Below are 13,824 nucleotides of genomic sequence, written 5' to 3'. Positions count from 1 at the left end.
CCCAACTGAAGAGAGCAATTCATCATGTATGAAAGCTCAGTGTAACACTGGTGGTGCAGTACTAGTAATGGGCATGTAAGACCTGTTAGTGTTACTTGTTGCCTTCTTTGCCTGTAGTACGGGCAGTATAGTTACCTTTAACCACAGTATGAGGACAGAAGGGGAATATGGACGAGATCAGAAAGGTTCTAGATTCGTAGGAGCCAAGGGTGTATGACAACAGAGGACTTGTACACAGTAGGTGTAGAAAACACAATTGCATTTATTAGCAATTATTAAAGTTGTCCACATTTAACAAAAGTAGAGCGCGCTTCTTGAAAACAAAATAAAATAAACCCCACAAATAGTCGACCCAAGGATATATTGTCTTTTGTGTCTTTTTCAAAGTCAATTTCAGTCTTTCAATGTTCACTAGTCACTCAGTGTGTTTGTAACCAGTTGGGTTACAATCTACCAGTTCATCCGGCTCTTTGGGCTTGGCTCGCCATCCAGTACTGGAAAAGGGATCCTTGATTCTTCTCAGGTCCTCAAAATCAATCCAATCCAAATAAGCAAAGGGAAAAAAACCTGACCTGGGGACCAGGCCAGAACACAGTAGTTCAACATTTAAGCTGTCATGTCTGTAACTTATTATTACTACTGGTTGCTTGTAGTGCTTCTAAATTTCTTTCAAAATATTCTATGTTGTACAACAAATTATTCTAATTTCAAAGGGAAAAAGTGCATAGGAAACACACATTTAAAATAATACAAAATAGCTCAGCAGTGCATTAAAAATACACATTGGCTTGAGACTTATCAAGTTTCAGCTAAGTAAAGTGCAGGTGAAGGCACTTAATTTCACATTGCTAATACTTAATGTGCAGAACTATAATTAGCACCATGAGAAAAGTGAACATGTGCTAACATAACAACTTCGCACAAAACCATACATTATACATAAATACCACAGTAATGTGACATAAACCTTTAAAGAACATCTCGTATAAAGTGCAGCAGACTCAGCGCTAATTGCTTTAGCCTCGGAAAAGGCACTTTCATTGCAAAATAGCTAACGGAAGTTAGCATCGGAGCTAGCGGCAAGTAGCATGCTATGCTAGCACACATGCGTTGCCTGGACTTACCATGTGAAGCAACAAATGCTACATGGGGCTTCACAGTGCTCACGCTGGCTCACGGCCTCTGGAATACAGTATCACTCTTATTATTCTCACCGAAAAAAGGACTTTCACTATCCAGCTAGCTTCTTCTCCGCACGGGTAAACTGATCTTTCGCCGTCTGTGTCTCTGGCGTATCTGACTGGCACACGAAGGGACACACAGGTGAGCAGTGCACAAACTGGGGGAGGGTCAGACCGGCCAATGATTGGTCGCTCAGTGGATCTGACAAACAATCTCTAAAGCACTAAGTCCTGCCCCCACACCATTTATATATTACATATAACATATGTACATATTAATTAAACTTATGTTTACATGCTTTATCAGTATTTATTATAATTAACTTTGTTTTTATCAATATTTATACTTTTAATGCAGTTTTTAACACTGGGTTACATCAGCTTAAATAAATCTACCATGACTGGTTGCAGGGTGAGGGGAAAGAGAAGAGATGAGCTCAGAGAGACACAAAAGTTAAGGACAGTCGTGACATATAAAAGCATGAGGAGTGAAAAGAGGGGAGTGGAGAAGAAAGCAGAGCATCATCAACAGCCTGAGCCTATAGCAGCATCACTAAGGGATGGTTCAGGGTCACCTGATCCAGCTCGAACTATAAGCTTTATCAAAAAGGAAAGTTTGAAGCTGATCTTCAAAGCAGAGAGTGTGTGTCTCCTGAACTCAAACTGGGAGCTGCTTCCACACCAAGTCCAACATAGCCAGGCTGAGTCGTTAGATTAGTCCAAAGTAAAGTCAGAAAGACATTATTTGTGTCACATTTTAGTGGAAATGTACAACAACTGTCCAAAAGTTATTTCTAAATCTGATATTAAACAGTTTAAATGGTGAAAAAAGCTGTAAAGAAAACAGAGTCAATAAAAGCCTCTTTAGAGGGTCACCAGTTTAAAACTCAGACATTTAAACTGGTGATTCTCCTTCTCTGCTCCATTTCCTCTCTAGACTTCCTGTTCCTAGGACGGATTTGATTGGCTGAACATCCTTTTAGCCTTTCTTTAGTTTGTTGGGTGCTAATCAAAGAGGTAAACACACGAGTCATGTGACGTGACATAAGTAGCGCTCTGATTGGTTGGGATTGACAAACTATGGTGCTGTTTGCAAGCTTAGCTTTGCAGAGGCAAGAAAATCTCTTAGATAGGGATGAGACGCTCCACAGTGACGTTTCCACACTTTGGAGCTTCTGAAGTGCAGATGTTTGGAAATGCTGCTCCAATACGTGGTTCAAACACTCAGATCACGTGACCTCAGCTGCCACAGGTGGCATACCTGCGGCTTCCATGTTAGCATGTTAGCTTCAACAGGTGGTCAGTGTGAGAGCAGAAGATGATATCAGTGGCATCCAAACAAGGAAGGAAGAGACTGTTGAAGGCAGCGAGCTGTGACTGCTGTGAACAGTGAACATGAGGCTGTTTCAGCTGCAACACACCACAAACACCTTTATACAACTAAATATACTGAGAGCACACTGCTGTGGTTGCTGTGGTAACCATTCATATATCCAGCTGTTTGTGGCCGAGTCTGCTTCCTCATCCTTGGGAAAAACCCTCAAAGTTTGATGCGTTTTTGACTTGAAGCTTTTTGTGATTTGGTTTTATTTGTTGTTCTACACACTGTGAAACAAAGCTAGAAGCCCCTGTGGTAGAGTGGGGGACTCAAACCCAGGACCCAACCTGTTCCAACAACAGTCAGAAGGATTTTATTAAGTCTCATTTTCTGTTCATTAGGAAATCATCAATAATGAAGAGCACATGTTTATAGAGGCACATTCAGACCAATGACAACAGTCCATTCACACTGACCTCCACCTTTTTAAATGTGAGTAAACACATCATGGTTCTGGTGCTGATGTGGTATCTGGGACAGGTGATGATTTTGAACTCAGTCTGAGGTTTGATTACATTGAACCTGAACTGCTTTCTCCTGTTTATGACACATTTATACCTAAAGTCTCAGCTGGATAACAAAGAACGAGGAAAAACACATTTGTTGAGAGAATTGTTAACAAATGTGGTGAGAGTGTTGTAATAGTTACAGACAGAACTATGATTTATTTATTTAAATGCAGTCCAGGACGTTTTTTACTCATGTTATGTCGCTTCCACGATGTTATTTTTCTCTCCTACAATGTAGGTTACAATTACATTAGCATGACCATTTATCCAAATTAGGCGATGACGTCATTTAGCGACTTCCAGCAACTTTTAGGACAGCCAATAGCAATTTTCCTTACTGAGGAGTTGGCAACACTGCTAGGAGCAGTGGGAGGATGGCAGCATCATCATGAAGGATCAGTGTGAGAATAAATCATCATCCACAAAGAAAACCAGTCTGCGTGTCTGACGCTCTTGTTAGAAAGACGCAGTCGCAGCTTGTGGGTGCAGTTAGCTGGTTTGCTAGTTAGCTGCTCTGCTAGTTAGCTGCTCTGCTAGTTAGCTGCTCTGCTAGTTAGCTGCTCTGCTAGTTAGCTGGGAGCTAACTCACTCGAACATTTGATGCTAAACTGTCTACACTGTGTGAGCAGCATTCATTGCTGCTCTGTGTTACTCTCCAGCCTCTCTTTAACTTAGTCCTCTCAGTTTTTTTCCTCCTTACAAACTAGAAAACCTTCTTTTTCAGCTTCTCCTCCACACCCGAGCTGTGGCTAAGGTGCTACCAGCACGCAGGCTCGGTGTGTCCAAATTCATGGGCTGCATCGTCCTGAGGACGCATTTGTAGACCGATAACGTCACACACCGAATTTGAAGGATGTGTCGGGTGTGTCTTTTGTGGCCCACCATATCCCAGAATTCGCTGCTGTGATTTAAAATTACTCTTATTAATCTTCCTGGGTCACAAAACTTTTAACATATTTTCAGGCGAGAATGTGAGTGTGTAAACTTCAAATATCTGCTCGGTTTATCAAGATATTGCATATTTGCAAAAGTGCTTCGACGTTTTTCGGAGACGTCTGTTACCCACCAGCTCGATAGCAAGCCGAGAGCTCGAGGGTTACTGAAGCCGCCTAGAACAGCACAACTCCCTGCACATCATTTTCAGATCACCGCGGAGTTTCGCTAATCAGGTTAAAAGTAATATATAAGTCACTTGGACAACCTAAAAATGCTATTGTTTGGCTTTTTTCAGTGTTTTATTTGTTTGTGAGTAAATCGGTTTGGCTGAGATTAAAGTTATTAGATTAGATAAAATAAAACTTTATTTATCCCCCGGGTGAGTTCCTCCTTGGTTTTTACACAACTGAATAAACGTCAAACAAAAAACTGATTAAACAGAAGTGTGAGATGGTCAACAATTTACGCCAGTGTCCTGTTATATTTTAGATAGCAAGGAGCAGACGGCAGAGTTTTTTAAACTCCACCGAGACAGCGGTGACACCAATCAGAAGGCTAGACCGTCCAATTCCATGGCCGTTTACTTCCGGCCTACCCGACCTTCTGAGGACCCGGCCCACGTAGACCGCGAAGGCCGGGTCCTCAGGAGGATGCAGCCCATGAATTTGGACACGACCACAGTCTTTCTCACTCAACAGTTACACTCGTCACCCAGACTAACAACACTCCACATGTTCACAACTAGGAGGCGCTAAAAGACCACATACAGTGAGATTATCAGTAAATGTCTGCTGTGTCTGACAGTGACTTGAGTTTTTACTAACTGGCTACATGAGAAGGATTAGCTGCAGTTCCATCTTTGTAAAAGAGACTCAGCATTAGAACAAAACAGGAACATTTCTACTTTTTCTGCAGCACCAGCTGAATGCATGGAGCCTAAACTCTAGTGACAATGAGACACATACAGTGTGACTGCTGTGACTTTACAGCTGGGCCTCATTCACTGACATTAGTCAGATATGACTAAATCTATATCACACTTAAAGCTTTCTGTAAATGAAAGAATCAGTGAAAATGAGGCACTTCAGCTGATTTTAAACAAAAACTCTGAACATAACCTGATCCAGACCAGGTTATTGGTTCAGCATCAGTAACCATGGTGATGTAGCCAGGTAAACACAGAGCTAGACAGAGACAGACAATTTATGCTCACAATCACACATTTCCAGTTAACCTTGCATGCATGTTCTTGGACTGTGGGAGGAAGAGTACCTGAAGACAACCCACATAGACCACACTATCACCCCTATTTACAGAATTATAATCTAATTAGATGATAAAGTAATAAATTATTTGGTATTTTAATGAAAATACATTTTAGCAATAGTTTATAAGTCAACAATTATAGTTTTAAAAAAAGTGACAAATCAAACAGTCAATAAAATCTTCTACAGCTGAAACTAATGTAAACAATGTCGGGGGAGGAAGTAAAAGTAAAAACCAGAGACGATAACTACCAAAATAAAACAGGAAGTGAATAACACTCAAGCTCACTTTAAGCTCAACAGTCAAATTCTGTTTTGTATTAATCTATTGTTTTGAATGAGTCATATCACTATGACCAAATATATATTTCATCTTTTCAGTCAGAAATAATCAATTGATCACATTTTTATTACTAAATTTTTCTGAAAATCAAATTCTGATATCTGAACAAACAGCTCTGTAAAAACCTTCAGAATACAGGAATCGAACTAGAAGGTTTGGTGGATGAAGCACTGCTAAAATAAAGAATTTGGACTCAGAGGAGCAGATGGGACATTTCATTGCAAATGAAAGAAAGAAAGTGAACAAATATCACTAAAAACCCCAGACGCTAATTTCTACATTGACTTTTTTAAAATCAATTGACTGTTTCTGCAATAATAGAAATAAGGTTTAACATGATCATCAGTGGAACATTTTAAATCCTGACCTGAGAGTTTCCATTTTACAGCATGGACTCTTCACTCCAGCAGACAGAAGCTTCACTCCTGAATCCTGCAGGTCAGAGTTACTCAGGTCCAGCTGTCTCAGACTAGAGGACTGGGAGCTGAGAGCTGAGGACAGCGCTTCAAAGCCTCTCTCTGAGAGCTCACAGTGACTCAGTCTGAAAAATGACAGATAAACATTAAACAAACACTGTTATTAAATTGCAATGAGGGTGCACAAAAGAGTTTTTAGATTTTGCAATAAATCCTGTTTTTTTTTACTAAGAGTCAACAAATGGATGACACTAACATAAAACTATTACAGAAGTTTAACTGACTTTTTTCCCATTTAGTGGCTTCTTATTGGTTAATTCTGTCAATTGATGAAAAGCACAACATAACTTGATCTCACCTCAGAGTATTCAGTTTACAGTGTGGACTTCTCAGTCCTGCAGAAAGAAACTCCAATGCTGGACCCTGCAGGTTGTTGATACTCAGGTGCAGCTCTCTCAGAATAGAGGACTGGGAGCTGAGAGCAGAGGACAGAGCTTCACAGCCTCTGTCTGAGAGGACAGGGACACTCAGCCTAAAAAACAAAAACAAAATAAAGACATAATCTGAAAAATTGTCATTTGATAACAAACTGTTTGTGATTAATTTAAATCACTTCTTGTGTTGAACCTTTGAAAGAAAGACAAATGCCAGTGTGCATTACTATTTATGGCTAAAAAACGTTTTAGTTGAAAAATGTTCCCTGTGTACATATAAAGACCTGGAACTTGCTCATTAAATGCAAAACAAAAACAAGTGATGACTCATTCTGTGAACAGGTGATAGGCAAGACTGTAAGCATGTAGCAATGAGAGGGAAGGCTGGCTCATATCCTGCTGAGTGAGGGTTAGTTACTCTAGGAAAAGGTCAAGATATGATTGAGAGATTCTGGGAGACTGAACCAGTGAAATTGTCATGGAAATTATTTCAATTAAAGCAGATATAGTGATTAGTCCTTCCATCAGTCGTCCACAAAGCAGTGAGATAAAGTCTCAAGTCTCATTCTGCACAGTGTAAATGTCAGTGTCCTCCGGGTCCTCACTGATCATTGCATTCTGTCACAAATTGTCATGGTTCACAGACTGTGTACAGTCGGAAATCAAAGTGCACGACATAGGAGAGATTGAAAAACAATCAAGCATGCAGATCTAACAACAGGAAACCAGAAGAAACACGAGGAATATAATTGATTCAGCAGCTGCAGATCCTTGGAACTGTACTGGTGAGGCAGATTGTAACATATAGAAGTGAACTCATCTTCAGCTGAGCAGTGCACTGATGCAGAGCAATAAGACCAGAGGAGGAATGAGGGAGTTGATCACCTATGGGTCCATCACAGTCTTTGAACGTCTTCAGTCAGTACAGAATCATGCTGCGAGGCTTTTAACCAGCACATGAAATAGACTGGACATTACTCCAGTTTAATCTCTTCACACTGGTAACCAGTTCATTTTAGGCGTTATTTAAAGATTTAGTCCTTACTTTTAGTCCCAGTCTATATTTCTGACTTTCTACAATCCTACAGCTCTTCTCACATCTGAGATCTTCCAGTCAAAGGCTTTTACTGGTCCCACTAACTCATTTATTCAGAATCTAGTATTCAGAGTGGCCTTTAACTAGTTTTAGGCTGTATGATGTTCAGTGTTTGGTGTTTAATGTTTTTATCTTCTGTGTTTTTTATTGCCTGTTTCTATTGTAAAGCACTTTGTGGTTTTTGACCTGTGAAAGCTGCTGTATAAATAAATTTTACTTACAGGATGATTCTGGACATGACTTTGATAAAAGCTGACACCCAGATATGTTTAAGACACTCTGACATTTACTGCTGCTATCAAACATTAACTATAATATACTGTATTTAGTGCTGATGATCATGTAAAAAAATATGTTTACGTTTTTAAGGGTCCATCACACATTACACTGTTTATGTTATAAATAAAAGCCTGATCACATGTTTACTCACAGAGCTTTGTTGGAGGCTTTGACCACTGGCAGCAGCCTCAGAAGAGCCTCCTCTGAAGCAGGGTATTTCTGCAGGTCAAACACATCCAGATCTTTTTCTGATGACAGTAAGATGAAGACCAGAGCTGACCACTGAGCAGGAGACAGTTTATCTGTGGAGAGACGTCCTGAACTCAGGTACCATTGGATCTCCTCCACTAGAGAACGATCATTCAGTTCATTCAGACAGTGGAACAGATTGATACTTTTCTCTGCAGACAGATTATCACTGAGCTTCTCCTTGATGTACTGAACTGTTTCCTGATTGGTCTGTGAGCTACTTCCTGTCTGTGTCAGCAGACCTCGTAGGAGAGTCTGATTGGTCTGCAGTGAAAGACCCAGGAGGAAGCGGAGGAACAAGTCCAGGTGTCCATTTGGACTCTGTAAGGCCTTCTTCACAGCACTCTGGTAGAAGTTTTTCTCTGCGGATTCTCTTGTTTCAGACTTCTTGGACGTTGTTTGTTGTTCTTCCAGCAGATTGAGTCCAGAGTTGATGAAGGTCAGATGGACATGAAGAGCAGCCAGAAACTCCTGAACACTCAGATGGATGAAGCAGAACACCTTGTCCTGGTACAGTCCTCTCTCCTCTTTAAAGATCTGTGTGAACACTCCTGAGTACACTGAGGCTGCTCTGATATTGATGCCACACTCTGTCAGGTCTGATTCATAGAAGATCAGGTTTCCTTTCTGCAGCTGATCAAAAGCCAGTTTTCCCAGAGACTCCATCATCTTCCTGCTCTCTGGGCTCCAGTGTGGATCTGTCTCAGCTCCTCCATCATACTTGACCTTCTTCACTTTGGCCTGAACCACCAGGAAGTGGATGTACATCTCAGTCAGGGTCTTGGGCAGCTGTCCTCCCTCTCTGGTTTCCAGCACATCCTCCAGAACTGTAGCAGTGATCCAGCAGAAGACTGGGATGTGGCACATGATGTGGAGGCTTCGTGATGTCTTGATGTGGGAGATGATCCTGCTGGCCTGCTCCTCATCTCTGAATCTCTTCATGAAGTACTCCTCCTTCTGTGGGTCAGTGAACCCTCTGACCTCTGTCACCATGCCAACACAGTCAGGAGGGATCTGATTGGCTGCTGCAGGTCGTGTGGTTATCCAGAGACGAGCAGAGGGAAGCAGTTTCCCCCTGATGAGGTTTATCAGCAGCACATCCACTGAGGTGGACTTTCTAGGGTCAGTTAGGATTGTGGTTTTGTGGAAGTCCAGAGGAAGTCGACACTCATCCAGACCATCAAAGATGAACACAACCTGGAAGTCTTCAAAGCTGCAGATTCCTGCTTCTTTGGTTTCAGTAAAGAAGTGATGAACAAGTCCCACCAAGCTGAACTTTTCCTCTTTCAGCACATTCAGCTCTCTGAAAGTGAGTGGAAACATGAACTGGATGTCCTGGTTGGCTTTGTCTTCAGCCCAGTCCAGGGTGTATTTCTGTGTTAAGACTGTTTTCCCAATGCCAGCCACTCCCTTTGTCAGCACTGTTCTGATTGGTTCATCTCTTCCAGGTGGGAGTTTAAAGATGTCTTCTTGTCTGATGGTTGTTTCTGGTCTGTCTGGTTTCCTGGATGCTGTTTCAATCTGTCTGACCTCATGTTCATCATTGACCTCTGCAGTCCCTCCCTCTGTGATGTAGAGCTCTGTGTAGATCTGATTCAGAAGGGTTGGGTTTCCTGCTTTAGCGATGCCCTCAAACACACACTGGAACTTCTTCTTCAGAGCAGATTTAAGGTTACGATGACAAACTGCAGCTGGAAGTTCTGAATAATAATAATAAAAATACAACTTCAACAAATATATTTTACAAAACGCTGATGACAATTTCTGACCCACTGAGAAATGACTTAACACACTGGTGTCATGAGTGTCTCATTTATCTAACAGCTTAAAACCTTAAGTAAGAAATCCTCTTACGTCTCTGCAGACGGTCAGCCAGCTCCTCCTGCTTCATTCTCCTCAGGAAGTCCACTGCGATCTTCACAAATGCCTCTCTGCTGCTCCTCTGCTCATCATCCTCCCTCTGAAACTCCAAGCACTGGGGCTTATTTGGATTCAGAGCCTTCTGGATCTTCTTCAGCTCGTTCTTCACAAAAGTGATGATGTTGTCCTCCAGCAGCTGGAACAGAATACTTTATGAATGAACCACCACTCTGAACTTCAGTCTACACAACATCCACTTCTTTACGATCAAGGGGCATATCATCCACGAGCTCTTCACCAATTATAAGTTTGACTTTATCTGATTAACTGAGACATTCTCCACAACTCCACGGTCCCAAAACGTTGATTCTGTTCATATGAATGCAGCGATTTCAGTGGGAGAAACATTTCACTGGTGTTCAGAGCTGAACTATCAACAGGTTCATGATCGAAGCCAGAAACGTGAAGATGTTATAGGTGACAGAGTTGATCATACAGACAACTGGTCTTAAAGGTTCACTCTGTTTACGCATACAGATCAGTATTTAAGGTTTGACTCTCATCATCCACTGGAGCACAAACTGGGCGTCATCAGGACGCTACAACACAGAACAAACGCCATCCCCACAGACACAGCAGCCAGGGAAGCAGAAGAACATCACATCAAGAAGGTCCTGAGGAAATGTGAACCAGCTGACCAAACACATCCTGCTGCAGGATGTTAACATAGCAACATACTGATGATCCCACTCACTGTGAACAACACATTTGGACCTGATTTGTTGCTCTGGTTTACACGTGAACTTTGACTGCTGTCACCAACTTGAGAGGCTCTACAGAAAAACTGGGACTTGTCCACAAACAGATGTATAAAAATCATAAAGTACATTACAAGGACAGCATTGCCCAATCAACTCTAATTACTATGGCCATGTTATCTCTTCTAATTAAGGTACAGACACTCAAACTAGCTGCTTTCAGTGAGAAGTCAAATGTCTGAATATGAGCTGGAAGCTGCTGAGAGTCCTCCCTCCTTCCCATGGGGTTTACTTTCTCTACTACTTTCACTATAAACTCGCCCCTTTCATGCACCTGCAGAGGGCCACCAGCAGATGGAGCTGTCTTAAACAAATCCACTTGGATAGTTAGCTGTAGATGATTTTCTCAGTATGATTGTAGGATTTTGAGTTACTCTTTAGATTTATTTAAACTCTTATATTGTGCACAAGTGTTGAACGACCCATAATTTCTCTGTACTTTTCATAAGAGCAGCCAGACTTTCAGCTAGTTTTTCTTTTGCTCTGCAGGCTTTATGAAGGTGTGTCAAAGTTGTTCTTTGGACATTGGCTGCTTTTTAAATCATTGTCAGTCCTCGTACAGGAACATTCTTCAGGCTAAATCCAAGTATATTAGACCAGAGTAAACTTGATAGATATGCGTGTGTGTGTAACTCTTAGAGCTGTTTGGCTGCTTTTTATGGGGGCTGGGTCTTTGGAAAGTGAGCAAACAACAGTTTTAGTAACACACCCTGAACTGCACACTTTAACAAACAACATGAGATTTTAACTGTAATGTAAAAATCCTGTGATTCACTGTTATTAAGCACAAACACATCTATGGCCCGTTTCTATTAGTAGCTGCTCAGATCGACTGGAGCCATTGGTTTCCATTACAGTTGAGGACCACCTAATGTGGTCGTCTCAATACAGCAGAGTGTCGACTCACATCATTAGTAAGTGCTAATGCTCCTAATTTCCATCATATTTGTCATTTATTTCTCAAAGTTATTGAAGAAACAGTTATTCAGCTTCATTCCCACTGATCTCGACTACAAACTGTTTCACTTTGGTTTTTGTTTAAAGCCTCGATGTTTAAAACGTTTCCCTGTGATCACATTTGCACCGTCTGATTTCAAAGTTTGTTTCTTTTGGTCATTTAGTCCACAGAGTCCTTGGTGTTCTGAAAGGGACCTATAAATAAATGTATTATTATTAATATTAATAATAAAGTAGTTGTTGTACATGTACAGACCATAAACATGGAGTCCAGCTGTGTTTGATGCTGCTGAGCAGACTGACCACTGGGAACCTCTGAGCTCTGCTGGTCCACTCTGTGGAGGAACCATGGACACACACACACACACATGAAGCCACTTTCATTATTAAAATGTAAATTTAGCCTCTAAAAGCTGTGTTCAGTCAGTGTTGCTGCTTCCTGTGTCTAACCTCACGTATGTGCTTCTGAAAGAACCGTTAAGAATTCCCGTAAACACTTTTAAACCTGTGAAAAAACCTTTTTAGAACAGTTTAAGCTGTTATATGTTGAACTCTTGGCTGACATCATATTGAATGCTGTGGACTCAGAATATGATGTCACTCAAGTTTACATGTGTGTGAAGGCAGACGAGTCAGTACTTTGGTAATACAGTGTAAAGTTGAATTTATTGATTGATTTCCATGAACACCACTGTGGCTCAGTGTTGTCCTGATGGAGTCTCATTAACAGCAGCCAGTATGATCCAGGCTTTAGCTGCTGGGTCTCTGTGTGACCTCTCAGACTGTTTAACAGATCAGACACAAAGAGAATCAGAGCAGCTCTGTTCTTTAAAGACAAACATGAACCCACTCAGGTCACACTTTCCCCACAGATATGAGCATCACTGTCCTCAAACAGCAAATGACCAAGTCTAACATTTGGATCTTTTCTCTTTCATTGTTTTCTTTTTAATGAATCTTTGTAACAATCTGAGGATGTTTCAGGTCATATTTATCCAGGAAACACAAACATGTAAAGGAGTCATCACAGCTCTCTGACCTCGTTGGTCCAGGTTCAGCACTGAAGTCTGGATTTGTAACTCTGGACCGGTCACTCCTCACAGACGGACAGCTGGACCCTGCAGACTCTGACCTCTGACCTCTGCAGACACAAACATGATTGAAGCAGCTGTGATCACACAGACTGCAGATAATGCAGCTGTTTCCTGTCAGTAACAGTCCTCTTAGATTAGAGTTCAGCTTTTTACAGGAAAACTGGACAAAACTGATTTTTGTTACAAATTCATTTTCATTTCCTCTCAGCTCACAAACACAGTCAGACAATCAACCAGAATCAACACTGATTATAATGTCAGTGCAGAATTATTTCTGTAACTCAGTGTGTTCAGCTCTCTGACCTCGTTGGTCCAGGTTCAGCACTGAAGTCTGGATTATAATCTTTGGACCAGTCACTCCTCACAGACGGACAGCTGGACCCTGCAGACTCTGCTCTGTCCTCCTCTTCCTCCATCAACATCTTCAGTCAGTCTGAGAGGTAAACCACAAACACTCAGTGACTTCACATTAACAGGAGTAACTGAGTTACAGTCGCTGACCTCTGACCTGTCATGTAACCTAGAAACCAGGTCAATATGTCTGTAGGTTCAGTCATCCAGGTCATGTGATCTAAGGAGCTTAGAAAGAAAATAGAGACTTCTTTAAGTTTCTGGAAGACGTTTCATCCGAGAAGCTTCTTCAGTTTTAAAACCAAACGGTGGAGAGTCCCAGATATTTAAACCTGAGACGGAAAGAAAGCATGTCGCTGACCCACCATTGATCATGTGATGAGACACATGATCAATGGTGGGTCAACAATATAACAACAATATAAACACTTATTTCAAGGATGAAACTGCGAGTCTGATCACCAGGAGCACAAACATCTGGAGCACAAACATGTGGAGCACAAACATGTGGAGCACAAACATGTGGAGCACAGACATCTGGAGCACAGACATGTGGAGCACAAACATCTGGAGCACAGACATCTGGAGCACAAACATGTGGAGCACAAACATCTGGAGCACAGACATCTGGAGCACAGACATCTGGAGCACAGACATC

General features: G+C 41.5%; 1 protein-coding gene across 4 annotated transcripts in view; it reads right to left on the bottom strand.

Moving 5' to 3' along the window:
- Positions 1–13,824, bottom strand: part of LOC148098680 (protein NLRC3-like) — a 321,437-nt gene that overhangs the window by 179,803 nt on the left and 127,810 nt on the right. For 2 of the 4 annotated variants that reach the window (XM_087850566.1, XM_087850560.1), the window contains one exon: positions 5,980–6,153. In XM_087850566.1, coding sequence (XP_087706692.1) covers positions 5,980–6,153 — 174 coding nt within the window. Of the gene's footprint in view, positions 1–5,979; positions 6,154–6,386; positions 6,561–7,988; positions 9,787–9,940; positions 10,143–13,824 lie in introns of those variants that run through there. The other 2 variants (XM_087850563.1, XM_087850561.1) reach the window with 2 other exon arrangements.

Source organism: Neolamprologus brichardi, chromosome 14 (genome assembly GCF_056152115.1).
Source record: "Neolamprologus brichardi isolate AB-2024 chromosome 14, ASM5615211v1, whole genome shotgun sequence".
NCBI classification, from domain to species: domain Eukaryota; kingdom Metazoa; phylum Chordata; class Actinopteri; order Cichliformes; family Cichlidae; genus Neolamprologus; species Neolamprologus brichardi.
This window is presented reverse-complemented; position numbering and strand designations above follow the sequence as displayed.